The sequence below is a fragment of the Terrapene carolina genome, unplaced genomic scaffold, assembly GCF_002925995.2.
Source record: "Terrapene carolina triunguis isolate 2854851 unplaced genomic scaffold, T_m_triunguis-2.0 Scaffold130, whole genome shotgun sequence".
Taxonomy (NCBI): domain Eukaryota; kingdom Metazoa; phylum Chordata; order Testudines; family Emydidae; genus Terrapene; species Terrapene triunguis.
Window position 1 is genome coordinate 27,922,377 of NW_020664481.1, and position 17,948 is coordinate 27,940,324.

A 17,948-nucleotide genomic window follows, 5' to 3' on the forward strand; every position below is an offset into this window, starting at 1 on the left:
CTATTATTATTTTTATTAATACTACAAAAAATGAAAAAGCACTGCATTCTGTAGAGTTTCTATTTTCCTCAGAGGGCTCAAAATACATATTGAACAAAAGGAGCGACAAGGTTATATACACATAAATATTTCAATCAAAACCATTGACGAAACTCACATCATTAAGATTTTATTCTGCACTCCACTAAAATAAAAACAGGAGATACAACCACAAAACACAGAGCATTTGTGTTTTTGGCTTACTTCAAGTTACGTTTGGTCAAATATTTACCTCACCAGTGTCCTTATCTTCACAAAAGGAGACTTCTAGCACCCGGTCCACTTCAACATAGTCAGGATTAAAAGGTTCTTCTTCCATCTGCAATTCAAGAGTAATATAAATAGTAATCTGGGGTTATGTGGAGAGGAGACCAGTGCTGCTGTGATTTAATACACCAGATTTTACCTCTTTAGATATAAATATGAGTAAGCAGTCTCAATCTAATGCCCGTGAGCTTTCGTCCACATTATCCACCTCAAAACCACTGCTCTGCTGTGATACCTACAGAAAACTTGACAATGGTTAGGCTGCTGGTATGCGGAGAGCACAGCCTATCATGCTGACCAATTTTGTCTGTTTCCTTGTTCTCTCTCAGTCTGTCTATATCCATCTGTTGTCTCTTATCTTATACTTAAGATTGTAAGCCCTTTGGGGTAGTAGCTGTCTTTTTGTTCTGTGTCTGTACAGAGCCTAGCCAGGACCATGGAGTTCTGGTCCATGACTAGACTCCCAGGCCCTACAACAACAGAAACAACAATAAAAACAACATCACTAAACAATTAGAAAGACAACTGATGCCACAGAAAGACCTAGCTCAAGAACAGAAGTGTTGTAATTTAGGACTGAAGTACACTGACATAACTGTGCCAGGAAGTTTGCACTATACAGTCCTATCCATACTCTGCCTGTCTGTCAGTCATCAATAGTATCAGTCTCTCATGATCACAAAGTTACTCAGTTAATCCTGACTTTAAAAGACAAGTACTTAAGTAACTACAGGTGACATTCTTTTGCTTCAAATAAATTTTAAAAAAAGACAAAAATCCAAGACCCTCTTTTTATTTAGCATTAAAATTCAACCGCGTAATTCAAAATTGTAAAGCTTTTGGCAAGCAAAAGTTTAATTTACTATGTATTTTTCTTACATCTGCAAAAAAGTGGGCTCTTTGTGCTTGCCTCAGCTTGAACCGTTTAATTTTCTGCTGGATTCTTTTATCCTTCAAAAGCTGCTGTTCTGTGGCCCATTCACAGTGAAGATAGGAACTAAAATTACAAAACATTAAGTTAATATATTATTACAAGAAAAGTTTTTCTACTTATTTTATCCTACAGTTCCCACAATATGCAATCATCAAAAGAGGACAGCAATGTGTCTTTACATACATTTTTATGTGCACAATATGTTCTACCATTTTGTTCAATCAGTTTATTCCCCCTCCTTCAACATACATTCACTTTAGATTGACCCCATGTGGCTAAGGTACCCTTAATGAATAACATATCAAACACCTTTTCCTTCTCTAGAGCTCAAAAGACATTATAGGCTCTAATTCTGCAATGTGTTGCATATGGAGTGATCTCAGCAAGCGCATGGAACCCCAGTGAAGTTAACGGGGCTCCATACAGCTGCAGCAGTTCACCCACACACCTCACTTTGCAAGATCGGGGCCTTTGTTTACACAGTGATAAGATAATTAACATCTTAATAGAAATAGCTTATTAATAAAAAAATTCTCGCTGAGTAAGTTTCAGTTCTTTTAGTGAGAAAACTTTTAAACCGCAGAACATCTGGGCCCCAATTCTGGAGGTTTACACTGAGGAGTAACAATTTGATGAGATTATTCACATGCATAAAATTAAATACGTGCTTTAAGTCTTTACAATTTAAAGATCTTAGTGATGAGAGGAAAGGGGAATAAGCCATACGAAAGAAGGCTTTTTTCCCCCCCATCATCAACCCTTACTATTTTCCATTTTGGATTCAAGTTGATCATGGTGGATAAACTTTGTACACTTTATATGGTTTTGTTTCCTATGGGCAGAACTCCTTTTACTTTGTTACAAGAACAAATTCCGTGGCAAGCCCGAATAAATTCTACCACAACACCCGTGGATTTGATGGCAATGTTAATTTATTCTATGTCCAGGAATTACCTTTCATTCCTGTACTCCCCCTCCAAACACATCCTTCTGATTCATAGTTGAAAATACTAATGTAGAATTTGTCAGTTACTATTTTTAGCAACTATTATGTTTTATGATACTTTCCCCCAAGTTTTCTCAGCAGCCTGTCTCCATAGACCTCAACAATTGTGATGGCATCCAGATGGTCCAGTTCAGAACATCCTCCCCACCTTAAGTGTGCCAGGAAAAGGGGGAGGCTTGTAGCTAGCTTCAGTTGCTCCTCTCTTTGTTTTCCCTAGTGGCAGCCTAGCTCACTAGTCTGCACTTCAGCTTGCAGCCATAGAACAAAGGTTGAACCAGAAGTTCAGATTGGGTTCCCCAACTCCATATTGCAAGGAAAAGGGTAAGGAATATATACTGTATCCAATTAACTTCCGGTTACAGGGAAAGCTGAAAATCAACAGGCAGCTGCTGGCAGGACCCAGCAGGGCAAAGCCACAGGTAACACACTGTGGGAACTGCTGTAGCAAAAATGCTGAATTCCCTGAATTCCCAAATTCTGTGGGAGCAAAAATATGTAGTACAGAAGGGCCTTATTTAACATGATGCAGCACTTCACATATCCTAAAGCTTGTTTCAGGCTTTCTACAAACTCAGGAAGACAACACTCTTGTGGTATACCTTCTGTTCACATATTTATGTTTTCTCCACAACTAGAAGAGCTAGAAACATTTTTCTTAATGAAAGCTGATATTCAGGAATACTTGGCACTTAATGAACACTTAAATTTTAATTTTTTTATTTAAATAAATAAGAATGCCATTTTATCTGAATTTGAAAAAAGCAAACAAAACGTTGTTCATTGTGCCTCTATGAATCCAATCATCCAATCTATACTCTTAGCAGTTACTTAATATCCCCAAATAAAATTCTTACCAATTGTGAAGTGCTGAATCACAAAGGCAGATGGGTTTTGGGAGGACAAATAGCTTCAGATTTACTTAATATAAAACCAATGAAATTAAATTTAACGTCAGGTAAGTACCTCTTGCTAAATCTGACCTATATGAAAACTCACCCTGTGGTCAGAGATTGAAATTTTTAAAAATAAATTATCTTTTAAAAGTTGTCATTCCTAGACAACATTACCACTACTGTAAACTGGTTATATTATAGGTACAAGCACTATTGATAATTTGTGTGTAAGAACTGAATAAACAGTAATTTACATGTTTAAAAATGAATGGGAGTACTTGCGAAGAAAAAAAAACAACTCAAACATGAGGGAAAGTGGCAAAATCTGGCCCTAAATGTTTTTAAAAATGTTTCTAACTGATGCAACCTATAATTCATAAATGGGATAATATCTAACTAGAAGACTTCTTTTGCTTTTTAAGTAGCCAACTTGTACAATCAAACAACTATAATACTTACTAGTTCTTGTATTTTACAAAAAATTCTTCTTCTTCCATTGTCATTCCAGCAGATATCTAAGACAGTAAATTCAAGATTTTTTAGACTCATGGACATTTAAAGCACATCTTAGAATAAATAATTCCCTTGTGCACACACCACCCTTTTTAGTCACAATTACTCACTTCTTTCTTCACTATCCTGGAGGATAAAATTTTATCTACAATTGCTGCATCTTCTTCACTTGGATTCTCCTAATAAATGTGGAAAAATAATTAAATGATTACAGTCAGTACTAGGCAATCTCTTTAGAGATGTGTAAGGCTGAAAAAGCCTGGGGAACACAGTGGTACGGTAAAAGGCCAGCATATACTGCAAAAACAGTTTCTTTTTCTCTTTTCTTTAATGTACATAAACTTTCTGTTTCCTTTCAGCCAGTGACAAAAATCTTTCAATAAATCTTTCCCTTGACTGGTTATTAACTTGTCACTTTATTTCAAAAAAATCCAGATGAACACAAAATCAGTATTTTTTAAAAATGTATTCTAAAGTAATCATTGTACCTTTTACTTTGGTGAGGTCAATTCAATCCATTTTCTGTACCATGTATAAAAAGAGCATAAGAACGGCCATACTGGGTCAGACCAAAGGTCCATCCAGCCCAGTATCCTGTCTACCGACAGTGGCCAATGCCAGGTGCCCCAGAGGGAGTGAACCTAACAGGTAATGATTAAGTGATCTCTCTCCTGCCATCCATCTCCACCCTCTGACAAACAGAGGCTAGGGACACCATTCCTTACCCATCCTGGCTAATAGCCATTAATGGACTTAACAGCCATGAATTTATCTAGTTCTCTTTTAAACCCTGTTATAGTTCTAGCCTTCACAACCTCCTCAGGCAAGGAGTTCCACAGGTTGACTATGCGCTGTGTGAAGAACTACTTCCTTTTATTTGTTTTAAACCACTGCCCATTAATTTCATTTGGTGGCCCCTAATTCTTATATTATGGGAACAAGTAAATAACTTTTCCTTATTCACTTTCTCCACACCACTCATGATTTTATATCCCTCTATCATATCCCCCCTTAGTCTCCTCTTTTCCAAGCTAAAAAGTCCTAACCTCTTTAATCTCTCCTCATATGGGTCCTGTTCCAAAACCCCTAATCATTTTAGTTGCCCTTTTCTGAACTTTTTCTAATGCCAGTATATCTTTTTTGAGATGAGGAGACCACATCTGTACGCTGTATTCAAGATGTGGGCGTACCATGGATTTATATAAGGGCAATAAGATATTCTCTGTCTTATTCTCTATCCCTTTTTGAATGATTCCTAACATCCTGTTTGCTTTTTTGACTGCCGCTGCACACTGCGTGGATGTCTTCAGAGAACTATCCACGATGACTCCAAGATCTCTTTCCAGATTAGTTGTAGCTAAATTAGCCCCCATCATATTGTATGTATAGTTGGGGTTATTTTTTCCAATGTGCATTACTTTACATTTATCCACATTAAATTTAATTTGCCATTTTGTTACCCAATCACTTAGTTTTGTGAGATCTTTTTGAAGTTCTTCACGGTCTGCTTTGGTCTTAACTATCTTGAGCAGTTTAGTATCATCTGCAAACTTTGCCACCTCACTGTTTACCCCTTTCTCCAGATCATTTATGAATAAGTTGAATAGGATTGGTCCTAGGACTGACCCTTGGGGAATACCACTAGTTACCCCTCTCCATTCTGAAAATCTACCATTTATTCCTACCCTTTGTTCCCTGTCTTTTAACCAGTTCTCAGTCCATGAAAGGATCTTCCCTCTTATCCCATGATAACTTACTTTACGTAAGAGCAGGGTTTCTCAAATGGGGTCGCCGCTTTGGTAGGGAAGGGCCTCGGGCGGGCCGGGCAGGTTTATTAACCTGCCCGTCCGCAGGTCCTGCCGATCGCAGCTCCCACTGGCCGCGGATCGCTGCTCCGGGCCAATGGGAGCTGCTGGAAGCGGCGCGGGCTGAGGGACTTACTGGCTGCCGCTTCCAGCAGCTCCCATTGGCCCAGAGCAGCGAGCCGCAGCCAGTGGGAGCCGCAATCAGCCGGACCTGCAGACGGGGCAGGTAAACAAACCGTCCCGGCCCGCCAGAGGCTTTCCCTACACAAGCGGCGACCCATTTGAGAAACCCTGCGTAAGAGCCTTTGGTGAGAGACCTTGTCAAAGCCTTTCTGGAAATCTAAGTACACTATGTCCACTGGATCCCCCTTGTCCACATGTTTGTTGACCCCTTCAAAGAACTCTAATAGATTAGTAAGACATGATTTCCCTTTACAGAAACCAAGTTGACTTTTGCCCAACAAGTTATGTTCTTCTATGTGTCTGACAATTTTATTCTTTACTATTGTTTCAACTAATTTGCCCGGTATTGACATTAGACTTACCAGTCTGTAACTGCTGGGATCACCTCTAGACCCCCTTTTTAAATATTGGTGTTACATTAGCTATCTTCCAGTCATTGGGTACAGAAGCTGATTTAAAGGACAGGTTTCAGATTTGTCACCTACAAAGGACGGCTCAGGTTTGGGAATCTCCCTAACATCCTCAGCCGTGAAGACTGAAGCAAAGAATTCGTTTAGTTTCTCCGCAATGACTTTATCGTCTTTAAGTGCTCCTTTTGTATCTCGATAGTCCAGGGGCCCCACTGGTTGTTTAGCAGGCTTCCTGCTTCTGATGTACTTAAAAAATATTTTATTACCACCTTTTGAGTTTTTGGCTGGCTGTTCTTCAAACTCCTTTTTGGCATTTCTTATTACATTTTTACACTTAATTGCCAGTGTTTATGCTCCTTTCTATTTACCTCACTAGGATTTGACTTCCACTTTTTAAAAGATGCCTTTTTATCTCTCACTGCATCTTTTACATAGTTGTTAAGCCACGGTGGCTCTTTTTTAGTTCTTTTACTGTGTTTTTTAATTTGGGGTATACATTTAAGTTGGGCCTCTATTATGGTGTCTTTGAAAAGTGTCCATGCAGCTTGCAGAGATTTCACTCTAGTCACTGTACCTTTTAATTTCTGTTTAACTAATCTCCTCATTTTCGCATAGTTCCCCTTTCTGAAATTAAATGCCAGAGTGTTGGGCTGTTGAGGTGTTCTTCCCACCACAGGAATGTTAAATGTTATTATATTATGGTCGCTATTTCCAAGCGGTACTGTTATAATTACCTCTTGGACCAGATCCTGTGCTCCACTCAGGACTAAATCAAGAATTGCCTCTCCCCTTGTGTGTTCCTGTACCAGCTGCTCCAAGAAGCAGTCATTTAAAGTATCGAGAAATTCTGTCTCTGCATTTCGTCCTGAGGTGACATGTACGCAGTCAATATGGGGATAATTGAAATCCCCCACTATTATCGAGTTCTTTATTTTGATAGCCTCTCTAATCTCCCTTAGCATTTCATCGTCACTATCACTGTCCTGGTCAGGTGGTCGATAATAGATCCCTACTGTTATATTCTTATGGGAGCATGGAATTACTATCCATAAAGATTCTATGGAACATGTGGATTCATTTACGATTTTTACTTCATTTGATTCTACATTTTCTTTCACATACAGTGCCACTCTCCCCCTCCCCCCCCCCCGCACAACCTGTTCTGTCCTTCCGATATATTTTGTACCCTGGAATGATTGTGTCCCATTGATTGTCCCCCCACTCCACCAGGTTTCTGTGATGCCTATTATATCAATATCCTCCTTCAACAGGAGGCACTCTAGTTCACTCATCTTATTATTTAGACTTCTAGCATTTGTGTACAAGCACTTTAAAAACTTGTCACTGTTTATCTGTCTGCCCTTTTCTGATGTGAGATTCTTTTTTATGTGAATGTTTCTTGTCTGATCGGGCCCATACTTTATCCTCTTCCATCCTCTCCTCCTGACTAGAACCTAGAGAATCTCTATCAATAGACTCTCCTCTAAGGGAAGTCTCTGTCCGATCCACGTGCTCCGCTGCAGCAATTCCCCCATTTCTTAATTTAAAAAAATGCTCTGCAACCTTTTTAATCTTAAGTGCCAGCAGTCTGGATCCACTTTGGTTTAGGTGGAGTCCATCCTTCCTGTATAGGCTCCCCCATCACAAAAGTTTCCCCAGTTCCTAATAAATCTAAACCCCTCCTCTCTACACCATCGTCTCATCCACGCATTGAGACTCTGAAGCTCTGCCTGCAGTGGTGCTTTGTTGGTCAAAAATTTAAGGATGTAATGCTAAAGTTCCAACATGTGCTAGCATTTTGCTGATCCATCACACTATTTTTTCTTTCAGTTAAAGTATAAAATAGTTTCCATATTTTTTAAATCGAATGCCTATTTCTGTGAAGCTCACAAACAGTCACCAAAGCCCCTCTGGGTTCTATATATTCATGAAAATGCTAGATTGAACTGAATACAGAACCTTTTAATAACCTTCCTTTCTACACAGTAGGTAAGATGTCACAATTTTTAATAGGTACTTATCTTTAACTGTAACTTAATTATGCTGGTTAATATTTTTGTCAAAGAAGGAAAAGTGTTAATTGGCCATTTAGCTGACAGCGTTCATGAAAGCTTAGCAAGATGCCAACTGCATTTATATAAAGTGTATTTTAATAATAACCATGTTTTAATTTCTAATTGTTTTGCTTGAAGGTTAAGCTGGTTTGGTTTATAATATTACTTTATTATAGGTGAGATATGGCATTATTCAGCACAATATATCCTACATAAAGGTATGGATATCTTATAAAGCAATTTTTTCAAAAACATCTCAATACGTATTTGTTGGGTTACTTCTTATCCTCGTAGAAAGGTCATCTGGAAGCAACAATGTTTGATTATTAGAGACCACATAAGCATATGTTGACGTCTCATGGAAAGTTAAAAATCATGGTAGTACAGAAGGCAGAATTATCTCTAGAATGTATGTCTTTTCTTCCTTAGCTTTTTTAGAATCTGAGAATGAAAATAGGGCATGAGCTCTTTTCTACTGTTTACTTTCTAAAATCATACCCCTCTCTTTGAGTCATTAAAATAATTATTTCAACATCAAACTGATATCACCAGGGATCCTAGTTTTCCATTATATAAAAAAAACCAAGTTTGCCTATAAAAAAAACCCCATAAAAATCCATGTTTTTCCATGACTAAAATGAAATGCTGAACTTGAATTTCCCTAGCCACAATTTATACAGGTATCAGTTGAACATAATGTGTTATTGATGTATTTAAATTTTTAAGCAAGTCTGAAGCTACCAGTGCCATCTATCATTATAATAAAATAAAATTAACAGAATTGTGATTTGTATTTCTTATATATACACACCAAATACTTCTCGGTCTCCATTCTGTATTTTCAGCTAACATGGCTTGGGCTGTCCGCCCGGAGCTCAAGCCCAAACCTGCAGCCCCAGGCTCAGTCTGACAGCCCTGGTTCAGTTAATATGGACAGCCGGATAACGGAGGCTCAGATAAAACAGGGTTCTACTGTATAAGTTTTTATTTTTTCACAAAATGCAAAATCTAAAGATTTACTGTAAAAATGCAAATTCCGTATTTTTCCATGGCAAACAGATTTCTATGATCCCAGTATATCACATAGAGAATGTTTTCTGACACAGAATAAGCAGCAGGCACATATTATTTTTCATTAACAAACATCTTGTCTTAAGGTGTCAAGCTTTCCATCCACAATTTGCCAACTGAGGCTTCCCAGACATCAATCTTTACAAAAAACAAATAAAACAAAAAAACACCTCTCTCAATTTATGAAAAGATAATAATTAATTACAAATATATAGGGAATATCCCATAACAAAAAATACATACATTGGTAATACCTGCTACATACTTGTATCTTAAGTGAACATGTATAACCTCTCATTTGATATACTTTTTATTTTTAAATTTCAAAAGAAAATTTTTTAGAAGTTAAACAGCCCATTAACAGGCAGTGTTCACACTGTCAAAGAACTCTGACTTTACTTTGATAGTTCAGTATCACCATACATTAACAAGAATTAAACCTATGTAAATAAATTGCAGGATTATGCAGCAGATTGCTATCATCCTGCACCTCCAAAGCTGCACCTGCAGTCCCACCCACAAATTCATTTCTGCCAGGACTACTTCTAATACAGTAACTCCTCGCTTAACGTTGTAATTATGTTCCTGAAAAATGCGACTTTAAGCAAAACGATGTTAAGCGAATCCAATTTCCCCATAAGAATTAATGTAAATACGGGGGGTTAGGTTCCAGGGAAATTTTTTTTCACCAGACAAAAAACTATCTACACACACACAAACACACACACACACACACACACACACAGACAGTGTAAGTTTTAAACAAACAATTTAATACTGTGCACAGCAATGATGATTCTGAAGCTTGGTTGAGGTGGTGAAGTCAGAGGGTGGAAGAGGGCTGGATATTTCCCAGGGAATGCCTTACTGCTAAATGATGAACTAGTACTCGGCTGAGCCCTCAAGGGTTAACACATTGTTGTTAATGTAGGAGCAGCACATGGCAAGTGGGGGGAGGGACTGCGGAACTGCTGGCAACTGGTAGCCTACTGGGCGGCTGCTGACCAGGGAACCTACGGGAGTGGGGAGCGGATAGGGGGTTGCTGGTCCACCCTGGTTCCAAGCCTCCACCAGCTAGCTGCAACTGGCTGCTCTTCCTCCAAGCAGTGGACAAAGCAGGCAGCTGCCAAATAACGTTATAAGGGAGCAGTGCACAACATTAAATGAGCACGTTCTCTAACTGATCAGCAACGTAACAACGAAACAATGTTAACCAGGACGACTTTAAGTGAGGACTTGCTGTACTCCAAATTGCTTCATCTTTTGAACAGTTCAGTTTTTTTAAAAGCCCCTTTCCACAAAAATGTCCTTCCTTCCCCTCAAACCATGGAATTTTCCTTCATAGTTTCACCGGTCTGAAGTGCTTGATAGGCAAATTCCCTCCATAGTTACATTGCTCTGAAGATCTGGATAGGCAAAGTGCTTGGAACAGTGACAGGTTTAAGATCCTATGCCTTGTGAATCATAAGAGCTACAAACACACCTATTCTCAGCACTCCGCCCTAGCATAATGCTTATACGTCAGATGCAGCCTTTGTGATGGCCTTTCTCCAGTCTGTACTAGACAGGCTTCCTCAGCACCTGCCCCCTTAACATGGACGCTGCTTAGGAGCTACCTTAAATGGAGCACCTTTAGGGACAATTACTCGAAGGAAAGACTACTTACTTGTACAGTAACTGGAGTTCTTCAAGATGTTTTGTCCCTACAAGTACTCTACTACCTGCCCTCCTTCTCCTTTACTTTGGAGTCCTTGCATTAGGCTGGATTTTGCAGTGAAGAAGGAACAGGAGCAGCAGTGGTCAGCCTTGCTTAATATGCTCTCAGATTGGGGTATGAGGGTATACAAAGTGCAGACATGGGCCATATGGACACTGCTATCCAAAATCTCTGATCAGAGGCACACAGACATGTAGAGCACCCATAGGAACAATTACTCCAAGAACACTGAAGTCCTGATAGAAAGCCAACTGAAGTCAATTGGGATATTTCCATTGGCTTCAATGGGCGTCAGATCAAGCCCTCAGTAAGCCAGGGCTGCCAAACCTGCAAGAAACAGAAGTAGCAGCACTTCATCACTTTGCACATGGAGCTACCTGTTACCTGTTACCTTTGCAGCTTACTCCACAGCATCTGAAGAGGAAAGGTAACTTATCCTTCTCAGGTTGCTTCTACAGCAAAATTTTTATATAGTGAGATGGAAAGTTTATCTGTTGTGGTGAACATACACACCATTTTCCTTAGCAGCCTGCTCTTGGTAGCTGAAAAGAGTCTTTACATGGACCGTAAGAGGACTGATAGGGAAAAGTGATTAAGATGCTAGTCAGTTTTCCTCTCCAATCAGTCATGTGTAAAGCGCTGCAGTTCTGCCAACTCTGCAAAGACGGTGAAATAGAAAACCAGGGACAAAAGGAACAAAAACAAGCATAAAGAAGTGGAAACGGAAGAAGTTAAAAAAAAAAAGGTATCAAACATGGCAAGGGAAAGAAAAGGGAGAAAGAAGGCACAAAAAGGTACAAAAAGAGAAAAAAGGTGGGAGACAGGCATAAGTGTGTGGGTGTGCAGTTTATAAAAGAAAAAACGCAAAGGAAAAATGTCTTGCAATTGTCCCAATTTGTAGAAAAATATTCCATATCTCAAGTCTTAAGTTATTACATACAAAACAAAAATACATATAAACAAAAAAAAAACAATGTTAAAAGAAAGTTAAGGTTTCAAAGTCCACCACTCAGAAGTTCAGCAAGATCAGAACAAAGGTTGCCATAATTCTGCCCCCTTGTGCAAATGCATAAGACAATTTTTAATTACATGATCACATCATATTTTTTTCCACACAACACCTTGCCAAAGTGTGGGTTGTTTTTTTTAAGCAAATACAAAAAACAAAAATTCCATAATGTGGTATCAGACTGACCCCAACATGGGCCATCAACAGAACTGGAACTGGCAGGAAATGAAGGGTAGGAATAAATGGTTAGTATTCGTAAGGGAGAAAGGTAAATAGTGTGGTCTCCCGAGAATCGATATTGGAATCTGTGCAGTTCAACATCTTCATAAATGATCTAGAAAAAGAGGTGAACAGTGAGGGCAGACTGCAAAGCTGACTGCAAAGAGTTACAAAGGTATCTCACTAAACTGGGTGACAAAATGGCAGAAGAAATTCTATGTCACTAAGTGCAAAGTAGTGCACACTGGAAAAATCCCCACTATACATACAATATGATGGGGTCTAAATTAGCTGTTACCACTTAAAGATCTTGGAGTCATTGTGGATAGTTCTCTGCAAACATCTGATCAATGTGCATCGGCAGTCAAAAAAGCTAACAGAATGTTAGGAACCATTAGGAAAGGGATAGATAATAAAACAATGAAGGGATATACAATAAAACAGAAAATATCATAATGCCACTATATAAATGCATGGTATACCCACACCTTGAATACTTCATGCAGTTCTTGTCGCCTCATCTCAAAAAAGATATATTAGAATTGGAAAAGGTACAGAAAAGGGCAACAAAAATGGTTAGGGATATGGAACAGCTTCCATACAAGGAGAGGTTAAAAAGATTGGGTCTGTTCAGCTTAGACAAGAGATGACTAAGGGGATATATTATAGAGCTCTATAAAATCATGAATGGTATGGAAAAAGTGACTAGGGAAGTGTTATTTACCCTTTCACATAACACAAGAATCATGGGACACTCAATAAAATTAACAGGCAGTAGGTTTAAAACAAACATAAGGAAGTAGTTCTTCACACAATGCACAGTCAACCTGTGGAACATGTTGCCGGGGGATGTTGTGAAGGCCAGAAGTATAATTGGGTTCAAAAAAGAACTAGACAAGTTCATGGAGGATAGGTCCATCAATGGCTATATAGACAAGATAGTCAGGGATGCAACCCAATGCTCCAGGTGTCCCTAGATTTCCAGGTGTCATAAGCTGGGTTTGGATGACAGATGACAAATCACTCAAAATTGCCCTGTTCTAATTCATTCCCTCTGAAGCATCTGATGGCAGCCACTATCAGAGACAGGATACTGGGATAGATGGACCATTGGTCTTACCCCGTAGGCCATTCTTGTACTCTTGTGACCTTTAGCCACAGCAAAGACCTCTATACCATTTGATCTAGTGAAGAAGTGGGCTATTAAAGTCTAAGTAGGCCTGCCAGTAGAGGAAGATAAACACACACTTGGCCAATGAGTTTCATGGATATTTGCTGACATCAAAGGCACACTGGGACTCTATTCCAGGTTTTGGGAGGGAATGATGCATCTAGTGGTTACAGATCCTCTTAGCCTACCTGTCTGTCTCCTTCTGCCTGTCTCCTGGAATGTCCCTCAACAGCATATTCCCTTCAGTTCTTGTCACTCTCTCTTCTATTACTCTTTGCACATAACAGTCCCACTCTGCTCCTGTCCCTGCCTAGGCCACAGGTTCTCAATCTTTTTGGGCTCAGGATTCATTTGTAAACCTCGATGGCCTGTCACAATGCATTAAATAGCTTTACTGCAAAACAGTTGTGGCTTACTAAATATTTCTTATCCACAATATACAATATCCCCATTAACATAACAAGTACTACATAACTACAACTTGCACACTGTAGTGGCAGCTCCTGTCCATTGGTGCTAGCTGGGCTCACCTCCCTGTTCCAGGCACTGTGACCTCTGAGGCTGCAGCACCCCTCAGGTTTGGAGTAGCCCCTCTGACTCAGCACCACTTACTCTAATTTTCTCCCTCACCCTACATCATGCCAGCAGGACATCTGAGCCAAACCTGAGCAGCACTGCAACCCCATGCACCATATTGCAAAATGCCCCAAGTGGGGAGCAGAGCCCAGCCAGCCCCACATGTCGGGAACTGCCACTGCAGAATGAATGAGGGGTAGGCTCTGCAACTCCCTCCCCAAAGGCAGGACCTGCCCCCGATACCCATTCCCCAGGCCTCCTATGCGACCCTTTGACACACATGGAACCCAATTTTGGGTCGTGACTCCACAGGTTCAGAAACCCTGGCCCAGACTGTACCATTCTTCCCTCTACTCCTGTCCATCCCTCAAATATGTTGCTATTTCCCTTCTCTTATCCCCTGTACCTGTCCACCAATGGACTGCTCTTCCCCCCCCCCCCCCCCCCCCCCATTACTGAACCCAATGAATTCAAGAAAGTTGGCTTCTGTCTCTTCCTTCCTGCCTAGGTTCCAACAGGGGGAGTATTGAGAACACAAGAGAGAAAGTCTCCTTATTCTAAGCTCTGGTGCCCACAGTCACAGAAGTCATCAACAGCCAGAAGGAGCAACTGCAGGAAAAGTCCAATTCAGCTCTGGGCTGGAACATGGCAGTTCTGTAGATGTGGAGCATGCTCAGTGGAAATGCAATGTCCAGAGAATTTTGCTGCCATTTTCTAACAAACCTCTTTGGAGCATGTGGAAATGGTAATTTTTAGAGGCTTATAATTTGGCTAAATTGGGGTGGATGTTCAAAAGAACAGGTAAAGACATTTCTCTGACCCTAGGATATACCACCAACCATGTTTCAAGTCCCTGCTCAAAAGCATGAGGTGCCATAACTTCTCAATGAAACAGTTGCAATAATTTTGTAACACTGGCAAAACAATGTCATTTTCTCTAACCCAGTTCTCAATAATGGATGAACTGTTTTTGCTGCAGCTTTCCAAATAAGTCGTATTTATGTCAAACACCAGATGACCTGAAAATTGGAAAAGAGAGGAGAACTGTGTGGAATCTGGGCAACTGCTACTGTGCGTCATAATTATTGGGTAACTGACCTAAGTCAGCCAAATAAGGCTAACAAAATAAGCTTTACCCAGGATATAGTGAAGTTAGTTGGAAGATTCACACTACTCACAGTTCTGGATTTTTACTTACCACAAATAACTGTAAGGGTTGTTCAGCAGGCAAAGGCGCAGAACTCTTTTTGATTTTCACAGAAACTTTAGCCTCTTCCTCGGACTGTTTTCCTTCTCCTTCCTCAGCATACTTTTTTCTTTTAACTTGACGATTTGATCTTCTCTTCTGCAATATAGTAATATCAAAATAACATTTTTACTGATCATTCGTTCGAGCAAGAACTGCTTATACTGAACATTTGTTAAAAATAGTCATTCAGCTACACTATATATTACTATAGAAAATTTAGTGAGTAGTAATTTTGATAAATGCACACATTTAAAGAAAAATGTAACTCTAAAAACAATAACAGCGTGTGGAGATGCTAGGCCACATTTTGGACCTACAAATCTTGTTAATGTTTCTTTAAGTTATATATATATATATATATATATATATATATATAAAATAAAATATAAAAGTAGTTAGGTGGCTTTGTCTGTATTTACAGTTCAGAAACAAAACTGGAGTAATGTTTTCTGGGTATTTAGGAACAAAATTCAAGTGAGAGCTATTTTGTTTCATGAATGCACTGTAAAATTTTTCCTGATAGTAATTTCATAAAGATAACTACAAAAGACCACTGTGTGCTATTAATCTATCTAAATCAATAACCTATAAAGTGAAGATTTACACAATGTGCTAAAGTGACTCCTCTATGAAATAAAAGGTCACTTTTGTATAAACCAGTATCACAAAGACTCTCAGAAATTAAGAAAGCCCCTAGACAAGTGAATGATTTCAGATGTGTTAGTCTGTATCAGCAAAAACAATGCGGAGTCCTTGTGGTACTTTAGAGACTAACAAATTTATTTGGGCATAAGCTTTGGTGGGCTAGAAGTGGGTTCTAGCCCACGAAAGCTTATGCCCAAATAAATCTGTTAGTCTCTAAGGTGCCACAAGGACTCCTCGTTGTTTAGACAAATGAAGATAGGCAACAACAGTAAACACAAAGCAAGAAAAGAAAGGAAGATTATGTCTGTCTGTATCTGATGAAGTGGGCTTTAGCCCATGAAAGCTTATGCTCAAATAAATTTGTTAGTCTCTAAGGTGCCACAAGTACTCCTCGTTCTTTTTGCTGATACAGACTAACATAACCTGTCCTTTAACATGGCTACCACTCAAACAGAAAAGAAGAAAAATGAAATAACGCCAAGAAAAGAAAAATATAGTAAACATGAGACAAACTGTATTTTCTAAAAATTATCAATTTGATCAACAATGTTGCTATTAGAGCTGTCGATTAATAGCAGTTAATTCACGTGATTAACTCAAAAAAATTAATTATGATTAATCGCAGTTTTAATTGCGCTGTTAAACAATAGAATACCAACTGAAATTTATTAAATATTTTGGATGTTTTTCTACATTTTCAAATATATTAATTTTAATTACAACACAGAATACAAGCGTACAGTGCTCACTTTATATTATTTTTATTACGAATATTTGCACTGTAAAAACAATAAAATTCACCTCAATTCACTTTATACAAGTACTGTAGTGTAATCTCTTTATCGTTAAAGCGCAATTTACAAATGTAGATTTCTTTTTGTTACATAATCGGACTCAAAAACAAAATGAAATAAAACTTTAGAGCCCGCAAGTCCACTCAGGCCTAGTTCTTGTGCAGCCAATCGCTAAGAGAAACAAGTTTGTTTACATTTACGGGAGATAATGCTGCCTGCTTTTTATTTACAATGTCACCTGAAAGTGATTACAGATATTCGCATGATACTTCTGTAGCCGGCATTGCAAGCTATTTACATGCCAGATATGCAAAAGTTTCATATGCCCCTTCATCCTTTGGCTACCATTCCAGAGGACACGCGTCCATGCTGATGACACTCATTAAAAAAATAATGTAGTAATTAAATTTGTGACTGAACTCATTGGGGGAGAATTGTATGTCTCCTGCTTTGTGTTTTACCCGCATTCTGCCATATATTTCATGTTATAGCAATCTTGGATGATGACCCAGCACGTTTTAAGAATCTGAAGTGCCTTCCAAAATCTGAGAAGGACGGGGTGTGGAGTATGCTTTCAGAGGTCTTAAAAGAGCAACACTCTGATGAGGAAACTACAGAACCCAAACCACCAAAAAAGAAAATCCTTCTGCTGGTGATATATGACTCAGAAGATGAAAATGAACATGCGTCGGTCTGCACTGCTTTGGAAAGTTATCAAACAGAAATCATCATCATCATCAGCAGCATGAACGCATACAATAAAAATGAATATAATTATCACAGACTTTGGTATACAGGGAGAGCATATAAGTGAAAATAATTATGCACAAGCCTATTGGAATGGAGCTGTCTCTCTATATTAGATGGTCCTTGTCAAAATTGGGGAGGGGGGGGTTTATGCATGGAGAAACCGTAAATTTACAGATATCCAAATGCTACAGCATAATTAATAAAACACATTAGTCAGCTATCTCTGAAAGAGGCATTTCAGGAGAAAATGTAGGCAGTTATAGAAAATTGTCAGTTTATCAGTATGAAAAAAGAAACTGGAGGGGGATTTAAAGAAGTTAAGCGAGCTAGATAAAAGGTCAACTGTTCAGTCAGACATTTCAAATCCTAGAACACTTGCAATATAAAGGAACAGATGAAGGCAAGAGCAATTGCTGAATAAATACAAATCACAGTGGATCAGAGCACAGGCTTAGAGATAAGAAAAAGAAAGTGAAGGGACATACGAGTAAGAAACAAAGATTGATTAAAAACACAGATCCTAGTCTTCACTCAGAAAATATTAGCTAGAATTTAACATAACTCGATCTAGTCAATTACAAAGATTTTTTTTTTTTAAGCAAAGTTATGGACAGGTTACAGGAAGCATCATAGGGAGACATAA

The 17,948-nt window shown here is 38.9% G+C and overlaps 1 protein-coding gene across 8 annotated transcripts in view; it reads right to left on the minus strand.

Moving 5' to 3' along the window:
• CHD9 (chromodomain helicase DNA binding protein 9) overlaps positions 1-17,948 on the minus strand; it is a 180,955-nt gene that overhangs the window by 77,486 nt on the left and 85,521 nt on the right. For all 8 annotated transcript variants that reach the window (XM_026652905.1, XM_026652907.1, XM_026652903.1 and 5 more), the window contains 5 exons: positions 15,066-15,212; positions 3,763-3,831; positions 3,599-3,654; positions 1,186-1,303; positions 272-358 (listed from right to left, as the gene is read on the minus strand). In XM_026652905.1, the coding sequence (XP_026508690.1) occupies positions 272-358; positions 1,186-1,303; positions 3,599-3,654; positions 3,763-3,831; positions 15,066-15,212 (477 nt within the window). The remainder of the gene's footprint in view (positions 1-271; positions 359-1,185; positions 1,304-3,598; positions 3,655-3,762; positions 3,832-15,065; positions 15,213-17,948) is intronic.